The sequence below is a fragment of the Cicer arietinum genome, chromosome 1 (assembly GCF_000331145.2).
Source record: "Cicer arietinum cultivar CDC Frontier isolate Library 1 chromosome 1, Cicar.CDCFrontier_v2.0, whole genome shotgun sequence".
Taxonomy (NCBI): Eukaryota; Viridiplantae; Streptophyta; class Magnoliopsida; order Fabales; family Fabaceae; genus Cicer; species Cicer arietinum.
Genome location: NC_021160.2, coordinates 51,050,174 through 51,072,440, shown reverse-complemented (window position 1 = coordinate 51,072,440; position 22,267 = coordinate 51,050,174). Strand labels below are relative to the sequence as shown.

General features: G+C 27.2%; 3 protein-coding genes across 4 annotated transcripts in view; 2 read left to right on the top strand and 1 right to left on the bottom strand.

The window, feature by feature from the left end:
* Positions 1 to 278: 278 nt before the first annotated feature.
* Positions 279 to 3,585, bottom strand: LOC101498877 (alpha-L-fucosidase 1). 2 transcript variants are annotated; one of them, XM_073366616.1, is made up of 3 exons: positions 2,911 to 3,585; positions 1,548 to 1,787; positions 279 to 1,222 (listed from the first exon to the last, which is right to left on the bottom strand). In XM_073366616.1, the coding sequence occupies exons 1-3, from the start codon at positions 3,495 to 3,497 to the stop codon at positions 415 to 417; spliced, it is 1,635 nt and encodes a 544-aa protein (XP_073222717.1). In that variant the 5' UTR covers positions 3,498 to 3,585; the 3' UTR covers positions 279 to 414. The 2 variants fall into 2 exon arrangements, with proteins under 2 accessions (XP_073222717.1, XP_004487063.1); XM_004487006.4 differs by having other exon boundaries at positions 279 to 1,183; positions 2,911 to 3,583.
* Positions 3,586 to 15,036: 11,451 nt separating this feature from the next.
* On the top strand, positions 15,037 to 16,782 carry LOC101499818 (transcription factor RAX2-like). Its single transcript, XM_004487009.4, has 3 exons — positions 15,037 to 15,210; positions 15,300 to 15,429; positions 16,026 to 16,782. The coding sequence occupies exons 1-3, from the start codon at positions 15,075 to 15,077 to the stop codon at positions 16,654 to 16,656; spliced, it is 897 nt and encodes a 298-aa protein (XP_004487066.1). The 5' UTR covers positions 15,037 to 15,074; the 3' UTR covers positions 16,657 to 16,782.
* Positions 16,783 to 19,792: 3,010 nt separating this feature from the next.
* The window catches only part of LOC101500143 (probable CoA ligase CCL7), a 5,385-nt gene continuing 2,910 nt past the window's right edge, over positions 19,793 to 22,267 (top strand). Inside the window, exons 1-2 of the mRNA XM_073366612.1 lie at positions 19,793 to 20,965; positions 22,184 to 22,267. Coding sequence (XP_073222713.1) covers positions 19,967 to 20,965; positions 22,184 to 22,267 — 1,083 coding nt within the window. The 5' untranslated portion in view covers positions 19,793 to 19,966. The remainder of the gene's footprint in view (positions 20,966 to 22,183) is intronic.

The window sequence follows — 22,267 nt, the reverse complement described above, 5'->3', positions numbered from 1 at the left end:
CTGCTTCTACTTATCTCATAAATTGTGAATTGATGGATTTGAAATAAGTCATCCATTATTGTTATCAAATCATGCAAAACTTTGTATTTGATTTTCTTAAAACAAGATTGCATTCTTGAACAAAAAATTTCAACATCATGTCATGAAATACTCTATACTAAGAAATGGTGCTTATATTTGTTCTCATGAATCAGGCTTAGACTAAGGGTATGCATAGCTGTTTAGGAGGAAAACAGAAAAACAAAAAACAAAGTACCTCACCATGAAAATAACAAAAATAAAAGCAAAAAAATGACCAATTCATTTGATTCCAGCTTCCACACTTATAAAGGGTATACAAAAATCAAATGTTTACATTCTATTTAAATTGTTTTCAAATTTTACAATTACAAACAAATCAATGGGGTAAAAAATTTACATTGCAGCACTTCGAGAATCATTGATCGTGGTAATGTGAAGAGCTTGAGTTCCATTGAAAGAGGTAAATGATTTTTTATCAGGCATGTCCTCACTCAAAACTGTAACAGGATCCATGTAGATTCCTAAGTAAGATATCAAAGGGTCTGCCCTTGACTTGTTAACAACTAGCTTCAAATGCTGAGATTTTATTTTTGGAAATAGCAACAGCCTCTGATATCCGATTGTAGTGCCATTTACAACTCTCTTCCATATACCGTCTCGGTTCAACGCCTCGAGGTGAAACTCAATCACCCTCTGTCCCATATGAATAGGCTCTTGAACATGCAGAACATTAAAGGATACTAGCTCTTTGAGATTTATGTACAATATCCATTTAGATTGGTTCTCCTCAGGAGCCCAATAAGTGTGTATACCTTCTTCGAGAACTTTGTAGGGACTAAAGCGAGATTCTTGGGTTCCTCCTCTTGTGCTGCTGGCATTAAGGAAAGCACTTGCTGCCAAATTGTGGGAAAATATGGCACTGCGGAGTTCGTGGAACTCTTGAAGAACTTTGATATCCTCGGGTGAAATAAGGCCTGAGGAGTTTGGGGGGACATTTAATAACAGCTTACAGTTTCGGCCGACCGATTTATAGTATATTTCAAGTAGATTTCTTGCAGATTTTGGATGTTCTGAAGCATGCCAAAACCAACCAGGTCTGATAGAGACGTCGCAAAGAGCAGGCACCCAATCAGGACCAAATGGATCTCCCTGCTTTTGGTATCTGTTGGATCCCGACACATTGATAAGTGTTACCTCTGTCCTTAAATATAGAATCGCGTTGACTACATTATAGGAGTTACGAAAGTTGACTGTGATAGTATTAAATTTGTTATTCTGAATTAGAATAAGTTAAATTCTTTGAATCCTGATGGATGAATAATACAACGGCTCAACTCCATACATGATTTTCTGAATTGATTTATGAAAATGAATGAATTAATTGTATGGCGATGACCAATAATATAACAGATCTTTGAATCAGGCATAATTTGAAACAAGGACATAATGAACCAACTAAGGTGGAAAGCAGAGGAAACTATATTATTATTATTAGCATGGTTAGGTTAGTATGAAAGAGAACTCACTGAGGATCATTGTCGACACCACCAATTTCAATGACAGACCTGTTGAAAAGAGACCAACAAGTGGAGCCAGCAACCCCTTGTTCATTACCAACCCATCTTGTATCAGGACCAGAATCAGAAAAAATGGTGGCACCTGGTTGGAGCTGGTGAATCAGAGAAAACCAACTCTCAAAGAAGTATTTCATGTTCTTCCCTTCTCCTTTTGCACCATCCAGAAAAATGTCCTTTATATCTCCATACCTGGTTCAAATGCATGAACAATTAAAAAAAACTTCACAATAGTTATTTGTTTCAAGAGTTATACCCAATAAGAAATGCAGTAATTGCATGTCTGTAAAACAATTACCACATATTTATTTCTATAATAAAAGATAAATTAAAGTTCAACAATTTTTCATAGAAGGTATATTGTTTTCATAAGCTATTCAGAAGAATTTATGGAAATATACTAAAAACAGCTTATGAATATGTAATTAATTGTTTCCAAAAGCTTCCAAACAGTCTCACCAATATTATCAGTGGATAAACTCAAATAAACCAATTCAAACAAGCTCTAAATGAATACTAGTTGAAAAAGATAAACACCTAACTAAACAAATGTACTAGACTGTCATAATAACTACCAAACTAAAAAGCTGATAACTCATCAATAAATCAAACAAATAAGATTCAACAAATACGCCAACATTGAAGATATAAAATAGAGGCTATTTGGATTGACTTATTTGAACTTACTTACTGACATAAACCCAAAGGAGACTATTTGGGACAGCTTATGAAAACATCTCATGACATATTCGTAAGTTGTTTTCGACTTATTTCGATAAACTCTCCCCAATGGCTTATGAAAACAGCTTGCCTTTACTCTTAATCGTTTGTTACATATTATAAAAAAAGTGATTTTGATACTCAATGATTTAGAGATTATTTTTTAGAGAATTTAAAGAAAAGCAGAAGTTGCTTTGTTTTTGTCTGTCGTAATGAAAATCATATTTTTTTTTTAAATGAGTGGTAAAAATTAGCAGCTACTAAAAACAGCTTCTCATTTAATCAGTTTTTAGATTTTCTTCGAATTTTCATTTTTTTCCAAAAAAACTGTAACAGTCATACTAAAACTATCAAAAGTGATTATTTTGTTTAACGGGCTCTTTATCTTTAATTCCAAAAATAACTTATACATAAGAATTTGCTATAGACACTTAATTAAGTTGGGTATTGGAACAAAACTAAAATGATGTATAATTAAAGTGTTTATCCAAATAGAATCTAAAAATTCACTTGAAGATTAGAGAAAACCCAATTTGGAATTTCCACTCCTTAAGCACAAAATTGAAAGATCAAATCAACAAAAAATCACAATTACCTAGTGAGTAACTCAGTCATTTGTGCCAAATAGTACTCATTATACCGCAAAGTATCACCATAACACGGATCATGACGATCCCACGGCGAAAGATAAATCCCAAGCCCAACTCCGGCGTCTCTGGCGGCGGCGGCGAGGTCAGCAACAACATCACCTTTCCCATTTCTCCAATGACTGGACTTCACCGAATAATCAGTGTACTCAGAAGGCCACAAACAAAAACCATCGTGGTGTTTCGCTGTTAACATAACTCGAGAAAAACCGGTATTTTTGGCAACGTGAATCCATTGAGATGCGTTTAGTTTTGTGGGATTGAAGGTAGTTGGGTTAACGTGACCGGAACCCCATTCTGCGTCGGTGAATGTGTTTATTCCGAAGTGAAAGAAAAGGGCAATGTTGTCTTTTTGCCATTGGAGTTGAAATGCTGTTGGGAGGGGTAAAATTGGAAGTGGTGGGGTTTTTTTGGTTGATGATACGGGAAGAATGATGGAGCAAAACAGAATTAGTATTGTAATAATGGGTTGTGTGGAAGTTTGGATTTTGATGATGGATCTTAGTCTTGTGTTCATGTTCATGTTCATGTTCATGGTAGAGTTTGAGCTTGACTTTGTTCAAGTTCAACAACTCTTGTTGCTTGGGTAATGATGATGTGGCATCATGGTTTCGATATATTAAACTGGTTACTTTTTTTTTGGAAAAATATTATATAATATTATACTCACACTTCAATTTTTGTTTATTTATTTGGTACCGGTTTTAACTTTTCATCTTTGATATTCTTTTTATTTTGTTTTATTTGAAATTTTCATCTTTTATATTCACTTCAAGATAACCAGCATTTTTTCCATATTACAAGAGATGTCTCAATCCATGTCATCTTTCCACGACACAATCTCTTCACTGTGTTCAATGTTCATCAACACCACTTGTTGCTTTAATTTTGATCATTTTGGAAATTAATCACTCAAAATTGCAAAATTGCAAAAGAATTAAACCTTTTATCTTACATTTACTTTCATCATTCATCAATAACATTATTATTAGGTGCAAAACAAAACTAGTCATAACATTCTTTAATTCGTAAGTATATAAGTCTTCTATAGTTAAAAGGTGTCATGATTATGTCTTCTATAATGAAAAAGTATTGTAATAATATTTATAATGGCATAATCATGAATAGTATGTACTTTGTCCTTTGTGTAACTCGTTGACTATAAAAGAAGATGTGTTGTTTTATTTTTATTTTCACCATTTTCACTTGTTGCCTTTTATTATATGAGCGACTCACAATTTTTATTTTTGGGTTAAGGCAAATTAGTTTTGTAAACTTGTATAATCACTTCAAGATAAAGAATTAAGAAAATAGATTATGTGGCATCAATTTATTGAAATGTGTTAGAGGATATCGTCCTAGTATTTTTTAAAATATTAAATGTCACCACATATTTATGTCAGGATCCACCCAAATTACAAATGTTTTATTTTGATCATATTGACTTTTCAACTCATCCATGTTAATGTTTAATTAGGTGGGACTATGGTCAATTGTTTTCCATTTGTGATGCATCATGAGATAATGTATTGTATTGATGTTTTTTTTACAACATATCAAACTCATTGCTAAAGTGTTTATAAACTTTTTTTATTTAACTGCACTTTTGATTTCATTACTTTTCATCGAATTTCTATAGTAAAGTTTAATGCTTTCACTTTCTTTTTTGTGAAAATTTTTCAGCCTTATCTTATTGCATTCAATATTGTTTTCCTTCATTAATTTATGATGGTCATTATCAAAAAAACCTCTTTTGAATTTTCCTTCCATATATACTCCTTGCTATTTTGCAATAGAGTGAACTTTTTATTTTTCTCCACCCATGTACATTTGGCAATTTTTCATATTTCACTGCCTTCAAAATCTAGATCAATAACAGGCATAGGCTTTTCTACGTTTAATTTAATTTTACAAAACGGATAAGTCTAAGTACCAATTTTCCTGACCTAAAAAATCTAGAAGGGATTTACTTTTATTTTTTATAATAGTGATAGTAAAGTAAAAACCACAACGAAGAATGTGGCAGTAGTTGTTAATTGATCTCTCTTAATCGATAGAGGAAGAACCAATTATAGAAAAACACATATGAGTTAGAAAAGAAATAATATTTATGAATAATAAAAATTTCAGAAAAAGAAGATTAATAAACTAAAAAAAATGAAAAAAACACGTTTAATTTTTATTTTAAAATCATATCACAATCGTATATTTTAATTATACGATCAAGATCTTCTCACTTTATATGTCTCTTCATATTATTAATTTAAATATTGTAAATTTGTTTATAAATTCATAATCTTGCTAACGACTCTGAATTTGTATTATTTTCAATTAATATAATATGTTAATTTAAATAAATAAATATTACTTTTTTAAAAAAAGTTGATTAACATTTCTTATGAGACTGTCAAAGCAATTTTAATTGTTTATTGGGCCAACTAACCCAAACCAGTGCTACTTGTTAGGGAGTTGCTATTTGCAAACCCTTTATTAGTTTTGTGTGAGTTTAGATTTATTTTCAAACCCTTTATTAGTTTTGTGTGAGTTTAGATTTATTTTCAAATTAACTTTTCTCATTGTGATTGTAAGGTGGTGTATACTAGTTATCAACTTGTAGTTACTATATGCAAAATTCAGAGGTAAAGAATGGATTAAATGTTTTAAAAATTAGAACAAGATACTTTTTCATAATATCCTCATATTTTTTACAATATATAAAATACACTATCGAAAATATACTTTTGATATACTTTTTAGATTTGGGGACATCAACTACTTTAGATCATTAGACTTAATCATAATAAAAATGTTAATAAATTTATTTCGTTATTTTTGAGTCGGTCATTAATAAATCCAAATCAATCAATCATATCAAAAATGATTATCGAGATAAATGATAATTTCATTTCTTAAACGATATAGTTGCTCGTTTTAATTTTAGTGGGACTATCTTTTGACTAGCCCCTTTTTTTAGTTTGCACCATCTTGTCTTGAGTGAAAGTATACTACAAATTAAAGATTGTGTTATTTCTTGGCCAGAATGCAAACATTGGAAAAAAAATGAATGGGTCTTACAAAATGGAGTCTCACTCTTCTACCAAACATGATATATCTTGTATATTTCTAACTCATTTTTCTTTGTGCATCTTTGATTTTGTAGACTACATAATATTTATGGTCTAAATAATTTTTTAGAAATTTTTACCAAATTATAACATAAACTTCTATGTTTCATTTTATGTTTCATTTTTCAGCTCTTGATCTATTACCATCTATTAATTACAATATCAATTATTAATAAAATACATTAAAAACTATCACATATTCAACCTTACAAAGTCTTAAGATTTTAAACAATATAACGTAAAACCTCGTACATTTAAATGATAACATATATTATCAAGACTATTATATCATATTAATCATATAATATAAAAGAAAAATCAAGGAAACAAGATTAGGTAGATATTTTTGTCAAACAACCTTGTGTTTATGCTAAAACAACGCAAAACGCATAACTAAGTTTAACTACAACATCAATTGATAAGAGTTTATAAGTATCAGAATTGAGTAATTCAACACTTTTTGAAAAAATTTTGATTTCTAGTTTATAGAATTTTTTTTAATTAAGCCTCAATTTTTTGCAATTTATCAAAACAATAATAAGCTGGCAACACTAGTTCAATCAAATAAATTTCCCAACGAATTTTTGCGAACACAAATGGTACTAATTATGAATAAATGAAGCAATGTATACATCAAAGAATCAAATTGGAAATAAATTATTGACATACAATCCATCAAAATAATATCACAACGTCAATTCACTCAATCTAATTTGTCACAACAACGAAGTTCAAGATCTTTAATATCAAACACATCAAGAGAGCATATTTTCATGTCATCAAGAAAATTCAATTATATTCTAATCTATTCTCAATTTCAACCATCAAACTTCACATACATGAACTATTTTAATCATCTATTCCAAAACTCCTAAATATAACATAGAAAAAATCAATTTCTTCATTTCAAACCCTTAAATCCCAAATCTCTAATATACTGTAAGCACTACCTCATATATGCGTGTAAGGAAATAAGGGAAGATAATCCACCTCTTGATTTTCAAAAGATTATACAAGATGATGATACTCCTAATTCTTTCTTCTTTGGCTTTCAGGAAAAAAAAATATGTACTTTTTATTTCTCTTCTTCTTGATTTGCCAAAATTTTCTCCTTTCTCTTTCTTTTCCTCTCTCTCACCCTTGCCTTCTTCTCCCTCTAAGTTCCTTTCTATTTTTTTTTTTTTTTTTTATTTTCTCTATGTGTTTTTGTATTAGCATGTGTCGTGTAAATGAAATGAATAAGTGGTGTTGACTTTGTCAATTGAATTTTTACTTTAAAAAACTTTCATACTAAATAGATCTTATTTATATTTATTATTCTAATTTCGTTACTTATAACCTCAAAACAATCTACAACCTATGTCACTTTATAATACTGTTTTTTACAAAACATAATTATATATTAATAAATAAAACATAAAATAATAATTATTAATTATTTTATATTAAAGAAGAATGTTACATATTTTATTAATTTTTATAGTAAAATTATATTTATATATATATATATATATATATATATATAACTATTATTGATATTTTTAACAACGGTGTTTTAAATATCAGAAACAGCTTAATTTTCAGATGCTGTTGTAGCTTGAATTGCGTGAAAAGGTAAACAATAGGTAATTATTGTTACATTGTTTGATTTGACCACTGTTTGTGCTTGATAGCGATGAGCCCTTATATAAAAAGTGGCTTCAAATTTCAAAGTCGCATACCAATCTTTACCAACCTCATCCAACTCATGGAAACAAGTAATTAATCTACCACTAAAATTAATTTTTCCATTGTTAATTTAATTTATCATCACCAATAATAATGCAGGCTAAACTAAAGAACTACTATAGTAAAAGAAAATAAAAATATAAGTCACACAAACAAGTTAGTGAACATGGTTTGTGTTACATATTGGCCTAAGGTTCAATCTGATTTGATCAATTATTTAAACTCATCAAAAAATTTACTCTAATTTAGAAATTAGAAAAAAAAAAAAAAAAAACTAAGCTTAACTTTAACGGTTGAAAATCACAATAGGTTCCTCGTAGCATTTACTAGTTACGTTTTCGCATACATGATTCATCATGATCTTATAAATATGGTGGTATTGACATTGCAAAAGATATACATTTTCTAATTCAATTTACCTTTCATTCTCTTCAAATCTATATAAGTCGGAATGTGTATAGCACTTCCTCCCCAAAATTAATATAACGATTGTGATAACAATCCAGTTATATTTCTCAATTCAGTTCCGTTTGAAATTAAATAATATATAATATTTGTGATAAAGTGAGTGATTGATTGGAATTTGGTCCTTTTGCTATTACCTATTTCTTAGACCATGGCCAGAGAGAATACATAGCCACCAACGACCATCACGCTTTCTTTTTTATTTATTTATTTCTTATCTAGTAATAGTATATTTATTCATTTTCTCTCTCATCTCTTTCTTCTATATACATACTGAACAAACCAACCCCTACTCTATTTTTATATGCATATGTCACATTCCCATATATATCTTCTCAAATTTTACAAAATCTATTCAATAACTTGTTGGTTGAATGGAATTAATATTTGGTCTACAAAAAATTAATTTTATAATATTAATTTTATTTGTAATTTTTATTTATTTAAATAAAAATAAGTTAAATAATAAATTTTAATATAAAAAAAATTTAATTTAATTTAAAAATTATAAATTGTGATTTAAATTAAAACCAATTATATTTAAAAGTGTATTAAAATCAATTTTACGTTTTTAAATTAAATGTGAAATCAATTGTAGGCGAAAAGTGTCAAAGCAATGCTATATATATCTTCACCTGAAGGTCTACGTAGACACTAAACATGATTTTTCTCAAAATTCTTCCCTGTTTTAGTATCTTTTAACACCTTGCTTTTTTTTTTCAATATTATTATAACATCATCAATCAGCTAAATAATGTTTGGATTTTTTTTTTCTTTGCTATTTCTGTCTTATATGTGTCAAGCTATATGAAACCGTCATCCATTAAACACGTACCTTGAAAACTAGCCACAAAAAAATCAGAGTGTCGACAGTAATTAATATCGCATGTGTCATAATGTCGCAGCTACTCTATAGTTTATACTAATATTCGGATGTTATGTTTGCCTCCAATTCAATCACTAATGATATACATAAATTAATAACTTAATTATCATTAAAATATATACATAACTAAATTTATTAATTTAGCATGAACGTTGTTGTGGTGTGTTAAGTCATCCAATTTCAAGTGAGTATATTACCTGTGATTTTGTAGGTGAGTGTTAGATGAGATAAATCTTAAAAATATATTTATTAATCGTAATAACATATAAATTTTATAATTTTATTTTATAAATTAATTTTGTAATACTTAATTTTGTTTTACTTAAATTTTAAAATAGGGAAATGGCATATGATAAAAAGTATAAATAACAAAACAAAACAAAAATTATAAAGATAATTTGTTTTCACCAACATTCTCATGTTTTCTACTGAGTATAAAAATGATTTATTTAACCAACTTCTAATAAACTGATAAATTATTATTCTCGTATTTTTTTTTTAAAAATATTTTATATTAAGTAATATCACTCTTTAAAATAATAATATTAAAATATATTTAAGATTTATTAAATTATATGTTATTATTATAATATTTTTTTTAGATCATTCTCTTCAAACTTCATATCTCTAATTTTGAACGTAAAAAATGTGTATTAAAAAATTTATATTAGATGAAATAAGTTATAAAATTATATTTATAATGGATGTATAGTCTTAATCTTATAAATCTACTTGTAAGAATTTGGTTAGGCTCAATCAAAATTTTAAAAATAAAAATATGCAGTCTCGTAATCCTTTAGTAAGCAAGACTCGACTCCATCAAGGAGTACAATTAAACTCACAAATAAAATATTTGACTCTTCTAATTAAATTTTATCCATGTATTATAATTTGACCTCTATGACAACTTATTTAAAAAATCCGAGTCTCTCTACTATACATTGGTACATTTTTGTCAACTTACAAAGACCTTTATTTTGAAATTAATTTTAGATTTCACTATTAATTATTATAATTATTTAATATTACTACACTAATGATACAAATATTTTATCTGCTTAGTTTGTTGCCAACCAGTCAGAAAAGTGAGAGCAACATCTGTTAATAATTGGAAGTCAACATGACACCAGTAACTTTAATTAATTAATGAATTGAATTGATATTTTATATGAGTAACGTGAAATGATTAGTCACTTTTTAATTCATGATTCATGCATTGGTCTTTAGAGACGATGGCCCATATGTTTTTCGATTATTTTTGGATTTGGGTACGAGTGACATTTTGCTTTGATAGATACGTTTTTTTTTTTTTGTGTTTACGTGATTTGATAGATAAACTTCAATTAATTAGTAGTACGTGAACAATATAGCTAGCCCTTTCTTTTTCTTTTAAAATATATTTAAAAAAAAACATTTAGTGCTTGTTAATTAAGTACTTGTCAAAATGCAATTACATATCACAAAATCAGGATTTAGGGTCCCTCAATTCCTTTTGTGCGCGCTCACGCGTGGACAGTACACAAATGGGGAACACAATACATCAACCACTAAAAAAATACTCTCAATTACCCAAAAAAAAAAGTCTCTCAAGAACATATAAACAAATATTTAAAAAAAAAATTTAATTGCCATAATTTTTCATAATATTAATATCAAAATATTTATAAATTTAACTTTAAATAGTTAAAATTATCATTTTTAATGATTTAACGAATATAATTGATTAACAATATAAATAATTTTTTACATTGATGGTTTATATATGAATACACTTACAAAATTAATGTATTTGATAAAATTTTATATTATATAACAAAATTTCAAATACCATTTATGTTTTATTTTAATTTGGAGGAAAACCTCTATATACCTTATATTAATGGTCTTACCCCTACAAATATTTTTAAATCCAATTTTAGGCTTGATATTGTAAAAATAAAATAAATTTTTCGCACAATTCTAGTTAACTCTTTCATTTCCACAAAATTGTTAGTAAAAAAATAATTACTGTAATTTAAAACATATGCTTTATAAAAGTGAAAATCTAAATTTCTATAATTTTTAAAGTTTTAATTTTTACCTTTTTGCATTGCGGAGAGCTAATATCTCAAATTTGTAGAGTTTCAGAAATTTCAATATTAACTTATGTGAAACATATTACAAAATTTTAAATTTGAATATTAAATAAAATGTGTTTCAAAAATTTCAAAGTTCAATTTTTCGATTTTTATTTTGAGATTTTCGATATAATAGTTATATTTAAAAAATAATTACCAAAGAGTTGATATATACATTAGATACATCTACAAATAATAATAATAATAATAATAATAATAATAATAATAATAATAATAATAATAATAATATTGTAAACACAATTTTATGACAAATTTACTATTTAGCAATTATTAAGAGATCAATTATAATTTTAAATTTCTATTAATAGTAATTAAATTTCTAAAATATATTAATGTATTAATATTAATCAATTATTAATTATAATTTCTAGAATTATTTTATTGAAACTTGCAGATATTATTGATACTACGGAAATAAAACAAAAAATGCACAGTACATGTTATCATTTTATGTGGTTGTTTTTTAAAACAAATAAATAGTCTGTATTAATGAGAAATAGCAAAAAAGGTGCAACTGTATAAAGGCATAATGTTGTGGAAAAGAAAACTAATAATGGACCTTAAACACGCATATGTGAGAAACGTGTTTATATTCTACTCATCACCGGCTAACAAACTCAACACCAATTTAATCATTTCTTCACTACATATTTAATTAATTTAACTATTGGTTAAAAAAGATAAACAAAATCGAGACACTCATTGTTCAAAAAATAAAATAAAATTGAAACAGTTAACTCTAATTAAACCATTTGATTTTGCCAATACATAAAAGTTAGTCATAATTATAGAAGTTGATATTTATTGCAGGATTTGTGAAATTAAAGTGCAAGTTTTGTGACTAAGGAGTTTTGTTTGAGGTTTTGGATGTATCTTGAATCCAAGAATTGTTGATGGTGTATGAAGAATTTTAAATTACATATAAAGTAGTGTATATTTTATTGTAACAGTCTTATTCATTAGAACACTACATCAATGCATTAATTTGGTTTACTTTACAAAATTTTGATAGGATCTAGTCATAAATTAGTTTCGTGACATGCACGGTTGAGAGTGAATCTTTAAGAAACAACATTAGAGATAAAATTCAACTTTATAATTTGACCATTCTCAATTTTTGTGTATGCAATGAATGCTACGGAATATTGGTTCATATGTTACCATAGATTGATAATATTATTGTATACTCTATCATGTCCCATATCCTGCAACCAGATTGACATGCTGCTGCTTTTGAACTGCTTGTCACAACTTTATACAGCATCACATTATATCACAAGACTACTGAAAATATTTTGTGTGCACAAGCAAGAGATTTAGTCCAATTCATAGCCCCTAAACTCATAGACATAGCTATATGTTTTCCAGAATAACTCTTTTTCATTCATACATCTCACCGTCCTTTTCATCATTTTTTCTTTTTAATTTCAAAATACAATAATTTTTGTTAACAAAGCTTATGGCAAATTATTATATGAATTAAGGAGAGGTATATATTAAAAAATATATATTTAAAACTTCAATTCACTACTTATTTCCTCTATTAACAATAATCTTTATTTTTATGATTAAGATAGTAAATTAAATTATAGTGAATTGATAAAAATAAAAAAATATAAATATATATCTAATATCAAATCAATATTAATCAAATTATCGTCTTATTCTTAAAGACAAAGAAGATTACCGGCTATTATTTATGAAAAGTATAGTCGACTATTGTTTGAATTTTCAATGGTTTTTAAGTACTTGTTTACAATTGAATATTCCGTATAACTCATTTGAGTTTTTATATCCAAAACATAGAAAATTCTTATAGATGATATGTGGTGGAGCGGTGTTTAAAATTCATGTAACGACGATTGATAATACTCTTCAAATATATAAGTTAATGTAACTTTTTATATTTATGATTGAGAAAGTGATATGATTGATATAAGTTTTATGAATTAAATTTTGTGCGATACATTTATTTTTATCAAATTAATATCAATCGAGTTATTGTTTTATCGTAAAGATTAAGAGGATCCTTAGTCTATACTCCATCTGATCCTAAATATAAAAACAAACAAAAAATTAAATCAATAAAAATTAATATATCTAATTAAAATTTTAAATAAAATTTGTTAATTTTTATTTATTTAAGATTAGAGATAATAAATATAAACAAAATGAAAATGTATTATTCCAATTAGAAGCAAATTATTTTGACTTTTGCTTAAATACAAAATTGAAAAAATTATCAATTTTGAAGCTTTGATACAACAGCATCCGCCTCAAAACAGAGCAAAAGTAAGGAAAAGAAAAAGGGTTGGGTGGATATGATGCATTTATTTTTGTAAAGATGACGTGGCACATGATTATATTTGGGTGGTGAAACTTTTATTTGATATGGAGATAATGAGTTATAATAATTGTCAGATAGAGTGGTCAAAGGTTATATATGTACAGTGTTACTGTATTAAGCACTATGTACAGTAACACATATTCCAACCACAAAGTTTGAGAACAAAGATGCAGGTATTATATATATCACTAATTACAAAAAAGGGTGGACTCTAAACTAAAGCCACCATATCTTCCTAGATCCCTGCCTACCGACGAAGATCAATTTCATTTACTTAATTAATCTATATAAACTTTACTTTATGCTACCCACTACTATATTCTTTTTACCTTCATTAATTTCATCAAAACAATTTAACACCAGATATATATGTATGCGCCACTACTTTAGCTTCCCATTTCACATTGTATTGTTGATATTGCTTATGCTTGATTAGGATTAATATATATATCAATCATGTAATTAATTAGTGCTTATAAATATGTATACATGCATGATTTTCATATTTTTGTTGTAAAGTTTATGGACGTGGTCGTATGCAGTTACAAAAAGATATACCTTTTTGCACAATTATATGTCCTCCAGTTAGATATGGATTTATTTAAATACTATATTTCAACTATTTTAGTTTAATAATTGCGTGCTCTTTTCAAATTTTTTCTGTCTTTATTCACACACGTATAATTAATATAATGTGCCACTATTGCAGAGTGTCAATGATTTAATTAATAAATTATGACTAAAATAATAATTAAACCCCACTATGGCGAAGAAAATCAGGCCAATCATCCAATTTGGTAATTGATATATGTGTGTTCGGATTAGAGTCACAATTTTGGTAGCTGTAACCATCACTAACACTATATGTTTCTTTCTTTTGATGCTTTCTTATGATTACAAGAAATTAATCAACCCTTAATCTAATTTATTAAATTTGGTGTATTTAATTACGCACAGTCACTACATGAGTATTGAAATCGAACGATCTATATTTTAATAAAATTAATTATTTTTTTAAAATTAAAATTTATTTAAAATATAAATCGTCTTATTTCAATTATAAAATTATTGATTAGATTAATGTGTGCGATGAAGAATAAAGTAAATCTAGATATATACAAGTTTAGTTCAATAATATGAATTTGGACGATGAAAAAAAATTAAAAAAATGTTTCAATATCCTTTTTTTTTTATAAATGTCTTATCTCCTAATAAACTAAATAGTAACATTAATTATAAAAGAAATTAAATTAAACTAATAGAAACTTTTGATATGAGTTAGCATGTTTATTTTTCATCTGACTGAAATGCTAATAAAATAACAATTTATTTACTGTTTAAAAGGAAGGTCTCTTTTATTATAAAGCACAAGAAGTCCCCACAAAAGAGAATACTATGATCAGAGAGAGAAAAAAAGAGAGAAATGGGAAGAGCTCCTTGTTGTGACAAAGCAAATGTGAAGAAAGGACCATGGTCACCAGAAGAAGATTCAAAGCTCAAAGAGTATATACAAAATCATGGAACTGGTGGAAATTGGATTGCTCTTCCTCAAAAAGCTGGTAATAATAAAATACTAATTCAACTTCTATCTTTTTTTTTGTAACATATAATGTTCTCTGCATGATAGATATATATTTATAAATTTTAGGTCTAAGGAGGTGTGGAAAAAGTTGTAGATTGAGATGGCTTAATTATCTTAGGCCAAACATTAAGCATGGAGAATTCTCTGATGAAGAAGACAGAATCATTTGCACTCTTTATGCTAATATTGGAAGCAGGTATATTTATTTTTATTATTATACTAACATTTTTATGCACTATATAAAGAAAAGTATAAAACCTACTACTATACTAGTACTTTAGACAATGCTTTTTTTTTTTTTTTTTTGCTCTTTCTGTGTAACAATCTTCTTTGAAACTAACTATTATCCAGATCCAGAATCTTGACAATGACATTTTTTTTCTCCCTTTATTAGCTTCAAATGTTGATCATGGAATCTAGCTGGATTTTACCATTTCAAAAGGTGCATGTAAAAATATATAGAAAAAAAAAACTACAATAAAAAATAATATAGTGCATTTTTAGAATGGCTTAAAATGTCATTGAGTTTGATGCAATTATAGTGAAACAGTGATTTTGTTAAAACTTTTAAGTGTAATTTTTGTCTAAATCACATTAACAGACATAAAATTCTGTCATTAGATTTTGTGAAAGCATAGCTATATTTTATTATTTGCTTTTTCAAAAAATAAAATAACATAGCACAATCACTAAGAGTTTTTTTCATTTCAATGAAAACCAAATCTATATATAAATATTTCTAAATGACAAATAATAGTACTAATAATATGTTAGTGTTGATATTGTATACAGGTGGTCAATCATAGCTGCTCAATTACCTGGAAGAACTGATAATGATATAAAAAACTATTGGAACACAAAACTAAAGAAAAAACTAATGAATTTTCTTCCACAATCTCACAACACAATCTTACCTTATGAAACATGTTCTCAAAACACACCATTTTCAAATTCTCATTCATATTACAACAACTATCAAACACCAACAAACACATCTTTTGTTGAACAAATTTCAGTTCCTAATTCAACAATCTCTGAACCTTTTTACCAAGAAGATCATTCCTTGCAATATAGTAATTATCCATCACTACCTATCACAACAGAAAGTCTTGTCATGTTTGGAAGTGAGGGAAGTTGTTGCAGTTCTTCTGATGGAATAAGCTCTAGTCTTGTGAAACAAGATGATATTATCAAGTTTCAGAATTTCATGCAAACCAACAACAACAACAACAATATCATCAATCATGTTGGTTTTAACCAATGGGAAAAGGTGAACTTTTGCTTTAGTCAAAATCAAAAGCAAATTAGTACAACTTTGGATTATGATCTTGAGTATATTAAGCAATTAATTAGTAGTAATAGTAATAACTTGATGAGTGTTGATGAAAACAAGAGAGAGGAGAAGAGTATGTACTACTACTAGTAGTGAACTGAAGTAGCACTGAGCACTACTGACTTTTAAGTAAAATCAGAAAGATATGTTTCAGTGAGAAGCATGGTAGAGTTGAGAGCAAGATTTTCAGAAAAGACACTTTCACCTAATTATTTATTTATGGGGTTCTCTCTTCTCTTTATTTAATTATTATTTACTTTATGTTATGGTTTTGTTTAGAGAGAAACCTTCTATTCTAACAATTTATCTTAACCATCATATGTTAATTAGATTTTAGACATTGTTAATGTTCAAATATTAGTACTAATAGTATGCTAGTGTTTAAATATTATTTATTAATTATATATAAATATTTATTGTATATTTTATAATTTAATAGTATTTAATTAAATGGTATAATTAAAAATAAAATTTATTAATAATGAATAGAGTCATTTATTTGGAATATTTTTTTTTTTATAAATAAATCAGTCATCATGAGACATAAATGTAAGATATTAAAGTCATTTAATTATTTGAATTTGTGTTGAAAAATGTTAATTCCGTATATAAATTTCGTTTACCTCAAATGAATTAATCTCTATAATTATGTACGGAGATTTTTTTAGTATTAAAAACCAAAAGATATATTTCATGTATTAAACTCGAGGTTGAATTGATGTTAATTTGTGGTTTGTCGAAGAGATAAATATTAAGTTACTTATATATAGAACACTTTGACTAGGAATCTCTTGTATTCGATGTATGCTTGTTTGTCCAAAAGGTTTTGTTGTTTTGATGGGTCAAAAGTCAATGAAAGATCGTTTGCCATGAACATCAAGTATCTTGACAAAAAAAAAAGAGTAATCATGACCAAAAAAAAGGAAGAGTGTGATGGTGGATAAATTTTGTTGTTTTGCGTGGAAGTTTGGGAAATCAAGCTGTAACTTCAATTATTTAGCACAATCTTAGTCATATTGCACAACTTGTTTTTTTTAATTTATCTGAAAACGATGTAAGGCAAAACCCATCAAACTTATATATTTGGTTGAATTTGCGCAAACATATGTTATTTGGGCAAAATATTTAGAAAAAACATCGTGATTTTGAATTGGTCATTATTTTTATAGATAATAACATGGTTTTATCTATAAAATCAAATTCCATTCCAACGTGTTCTGTCAAGTGGGACCCGAAGATTTTATTTAATTAATAAGTTAAAATTAAAAATATTAATAATTATATTAAATTATTAAAATTAATATAATTATTGAAATAACTAAATAATTTTTTAATTGAAAAAAATTTACAGAGTAAAAAAAGAAATTTGAACTTCTATGGTCTTGGTACCAAAATCACCGGACCATCCCGTTTTCTATGTTTTTATTTTATTTTTAATATTTGTAATGTATGGATAATTTATATGTATTTTAGTAAATTAAGATTATCGATATGATTAGAATAAATGTTATCTTCCGTGTTTGAACGTGAAAAATCGCAATTGTATGAAAATATACTGTATTTATTATCTCTTTAAAAATATAATAAAAAATAATTATTATTTAAATAAAAACTAATACAATAAAGTAACAAAATGATAAAATACTTTATGGTAAAATAATGGTAAAATATATCAATTGTCTATTTAATTAAGCATATCAATTACAATTTATTACTTAATTTCATTAAAAATATATATTATATTTTTTATTCGTAAAATAAATAAAAAATGACATGTGATGACATTAATTATTTTAACAATACAATTAATTTTAAATCAATGGTAGCGAGTCATGACTCATGAGTAGTAGTTTTCAAGAAAATGAAAGGATTCATATTAGAATGAATTGGATATATATTAGAATATATTTGATATAGATATTAGATTATAGATATAGACATAACCATATTAGAATAAATTGGATATATATTATAATAGATTTGGTATAGATATTACAGATATAGATATAAATATATAGATTTTATTCATATCAAATGAGATAAATTTTTAAAAATAAAAAAGTTAAAGATTAAATACACGATAACTAAAATTAAAAAAAAAGTTATATTATTTTTTTAAGTGATTATAAGTTACTTAAAATAACTAATAATTATGTATATAATTAATATTTAATTATTTCATATCTTTCCTCTAATACATCACTAATTGAATTTTTTTATTTTAGTATATAATTTTTAATGGATTTTTTATTCCAGTAATTGCCTAAGGAATGCTAATAATCATGTTTCTTTTTTTTTTTATGGGAAATTATTATTATATGTTTAATACATTTTTCGACGGAATTCCTTTAACAAATGATTTTTATCGCTTTTTCTGATTTTTATATCTAATACCATTACTATTTTCTTATTAACAAATTTTCCATTTAATATTGTTTTCTCTATATAAGGCAAATAATTAATAAATAAGATATTTTTCGTTTCATTAATTTAAAAGATGTCATTCATACCGAATACCAAATGAAATGGGATGAAATATGTGAAATTAAATTAATAAAATAAGTCTGATTTGTAGATAGTATCTACATCTATATCCATAAAATGATATAATATTATTTAGAAGAGATAGAAGAGATGATTATTTAGAAATCACATTTTAATTCATATTTAAATTATTTATCTAATTATGTTGAATTTTTAGAATATAGACCTAAATTTTCTCAAAATTACATTTAAAAAAGTGAAGATAAATTTAAAGTATTGATATGCATCCGAACACATCTGATTATCATATTATTGTAATTTTTAAAATTGTATATATATTTAATTTATTTAATATTTTTAAATATTATAAATTATAATATCTTCTTTAAAAAAGTTATAACTTTAATTTATAAATATAAATTTTAAATTTATTATTTTATATAAATAATTGTAGGTGCCGAGCACAAAATAAACATTTAGACAAATGTACATTTATTTCGACAAATTAAATGTGGAAGTTAACAAAATAAAATCTGACTCCGACCTATCCTATTGTCACGACTAAGATCATTACATTAGAAATGTCTTCGATTTTATTTGGAATTAATATCTTAACAAATACTAGTACGGCATTCGATAGCCTTTTTCAAAATTACAATAACTGTTCTTCAACAAAATTATTAGTTACCATAAATAAGAACACCTTCCTTTTTTAGAGGAACAAAGTCCATCAATTTATTTTATTCATATTTGGGACGGGTCAGCTTAGTCTTATCTCATTGTCATAGACATTAATTAACCCGAAGCATACCAAACTGAAATTTCGATTTTCTTTAAAACCAAAACCAACCCACTCAAGCAAAACCAAACTCCCATTTTCCAATTTTTTAATTAATTAAACTCTTACCGATTTCCAATGCAGAGATCAGGTTATGGTTCGGATGGAATATACAGGTCTCTACGACCTTCCCTTACCCTACCCAAACACCCGAACCTCTCCCTCGTAACACACCTCTTCACCAAAGTCGCTTCGTCGTTAACCAAACCTGCTTTAATCGATGCCGACTCATTGCAAACCCTAACCTTCGCTCAGTTAAAATCCCTAACCATTAAACTCTCACACGCTCTTATCCACATCGGTGTAACAAAAAACGACGTCGTTCTCTTCCTCGCACCAAACAGTTACCTCTACCCCGTTTTCTTCCTCGCCGTTGCTTCAATCGGCGCCGTCGCTTCCACTGTCAACCCTGCCTACACCATCGCTGAAGTTTCCAAACAAGCCAATGACTCCAAACCTAAACTCATCATCACGGTCGCCGAATTATATTCCAAAGTCAAACACCTCAATCTCCCCGCCGTATTTCTCGATTCCACCGACATTCTTCAAAATTCAAATGTCACGAGTTATAAATCGTTGATCAAACTCGGTGACTCAGCCACCGAGTTTCCGAAAGTCGACGTTAAACAAACCGATACTGCCGCGCTTTTGTATTCCTCCGGAACAACGGGGATGAGCAAGGGCGTGATTCTCACGCACGGGAATTTCATTGCTTCGTCGTTGATGATTGGAATGGACGATGAATTAGCCGGAGATAAAGACGATGTGTTTCTCGTTGTTCTTCCGATGTTTCATGTGTTTGGACTTGCGGTTATAACGTATTCGCAGCTTCAGAGAGGTAACGCTGTTGTGTCGTTGAAGAAGTTTGAGTTTGAAGTGGTTTTGAAAACTGTTGAGAAGTATAGGGTAACGCGTTTATGGGTTGTGCCTCCTATTGTACTTGCTCTTGCTAAACATGCTTTGGTTGATAAGTATGATCTTTCTTCGTTGAAGTATATTGGTTCTGGTGCTGCTCCTCTTGGAAAAGAGTTGATGGAGGAGTGTGCTAAGCGTTTTCCTCATACAATCGTTGCTCAGGTTGGTTCGTTCTCTTAGCTCATAGCTGTATCTTTCAACTTCTTTCGTTTTTTTATTAAGAATTTAATTAATTTGCTTGGTCATTATAAAGAAATTTACACTTCATTCATCATATAATTTTAGAGTTAATTATGATAAAAGTCAATTATTTCTAATAATTTAACAATTGTAATGATTGATACTGTAAAATAACTTTTTACACTGAAAATGTATATGAATCAAATATACATTTTTTTTATTTTAGTATCTCAAAATATTTTGACTTAATTGAATTTTTGGTCTCATGTTTTATTATAGTCCCTTATTTTAAAGTCAAACTTTTTGGGCCTCAGTTATTACAATTGTTGCAATTTTGGTCCTAACCTATAATTTTATCTCAAAGATGGTGTTTTTTTGCCCAAAACATGGTGATATTTGATCATTTAAGTGGTATTTTTTCTTAATAAATTTATAACTGGATCATTAAGTCACCATTTTTGAGGTAAAAATTACCACTGTAGGAGTAAAAAATGTAGGTTGGAAACTAGACGGAGACTATTTTAGGGAAATGGATTCTCTACCTTTGGTGACTTTAGTGTATTTTGGAGTTAAATTGGTGATTTAAAGTAAGTATTAAAAATTATTTAGATGAGAGATAATGATTGATAAAGAGAGAGATAGATACAAAGTCACCAAAGGTAGGGAATCATTAGCCCTATTTTAGTGTGTATGATAAAATAGAGACCAAAAGTGATATATTTAGAGCAACTAAAAACAAAATACCAAAGATAAAAAACAATAAGTGTATATTTGTAGGTAATAAAAACACAAAAGTATTTTTCCAAGGAACAAAAGTACAAAATTATATATTTGCTAGGACAGAAAATATATTTAAACATTTTTTAATGGTTTTTTGTAAATAATATTCTTTGAAATTTTTACATTAGTCCTTTTGCATAAGTTAATTTATTTTGGTCGGTTTGATTATTCTAAGATGGACTAATGTTATAGAAGGTTTATAGTTTTGGTTTTGTAAATTTCAAAGATAAATCGATTGATCCTACAATTTTAGAGGCTCAATGAGTTACTCAATTTATTATTTTGTGCATCTTTGGTTTTGGTGAAAGGTTTGATTTTTTTAGTGGGATATTTTGATTATGACAGTAAGTGATTTGAACATAAAAGAAGTAAATTGTGCGCGATTAATGTGTTGCTTGTATATTGTTTTTGTGGTTTCAGGGCTATGGTATGACTGAAACTTCTGGTATTGTTTCAGTGGAGAATACAAGGATGGGGGTTCGGCATACTGGCTCCGCAGGAATG

What these genes read in the sequence shown, in the direction of transcription:
- LOC101498877 (XM_073366616.1), bottom strand. Translation starts at nt 3,497, where the DNA reads ATGAACATGAACATGAACATGAACACAAGACTAAGATCCATCATCAAA. An exon ending in ATGACTGAGTTACTCACTAG is followed by an intron (nt 1,788 to 2,910) that starts GTAATTGTGATT and finishes CATTTGAACCAG; the next exon opens with GTATGGAGATATAAAGGACA. An exon ending in GGTGTCGACAATGATCCTCA is followed by an intron (nt 1,223 to 1,547) that starts GTGAGTTCTCTT and finishes TCTATATTTAAG; the next exon opens with GACAGAGGTAACACTTATCA.
- LOC101499818 (XM_004487009.4), top strand. Translation starts at nt 15,075, where the DNA reads ATGGGAAGAGCTCCTTGTTGTGACAAAGCAAATGTGAAGAAAGGACCA. An exon ending in TGCTCTTCCTCAAAAAGCTG is followed by an intron (nt 15,211 to 15,299) that starts GTAATAATAAAA and finishes TATAAATTTTAG; the next exon opens with GTCTAAGGAGGTGTGGAAAA. An exon ending in TATGCTAATATTGGAAGCAG is followed by an intron (nt 15,430 to 16,025) that starts GTATATTTATTT and finishes TATTGTATACAG; the next exon opens with GTGGTCAATCATAGCTGCTC.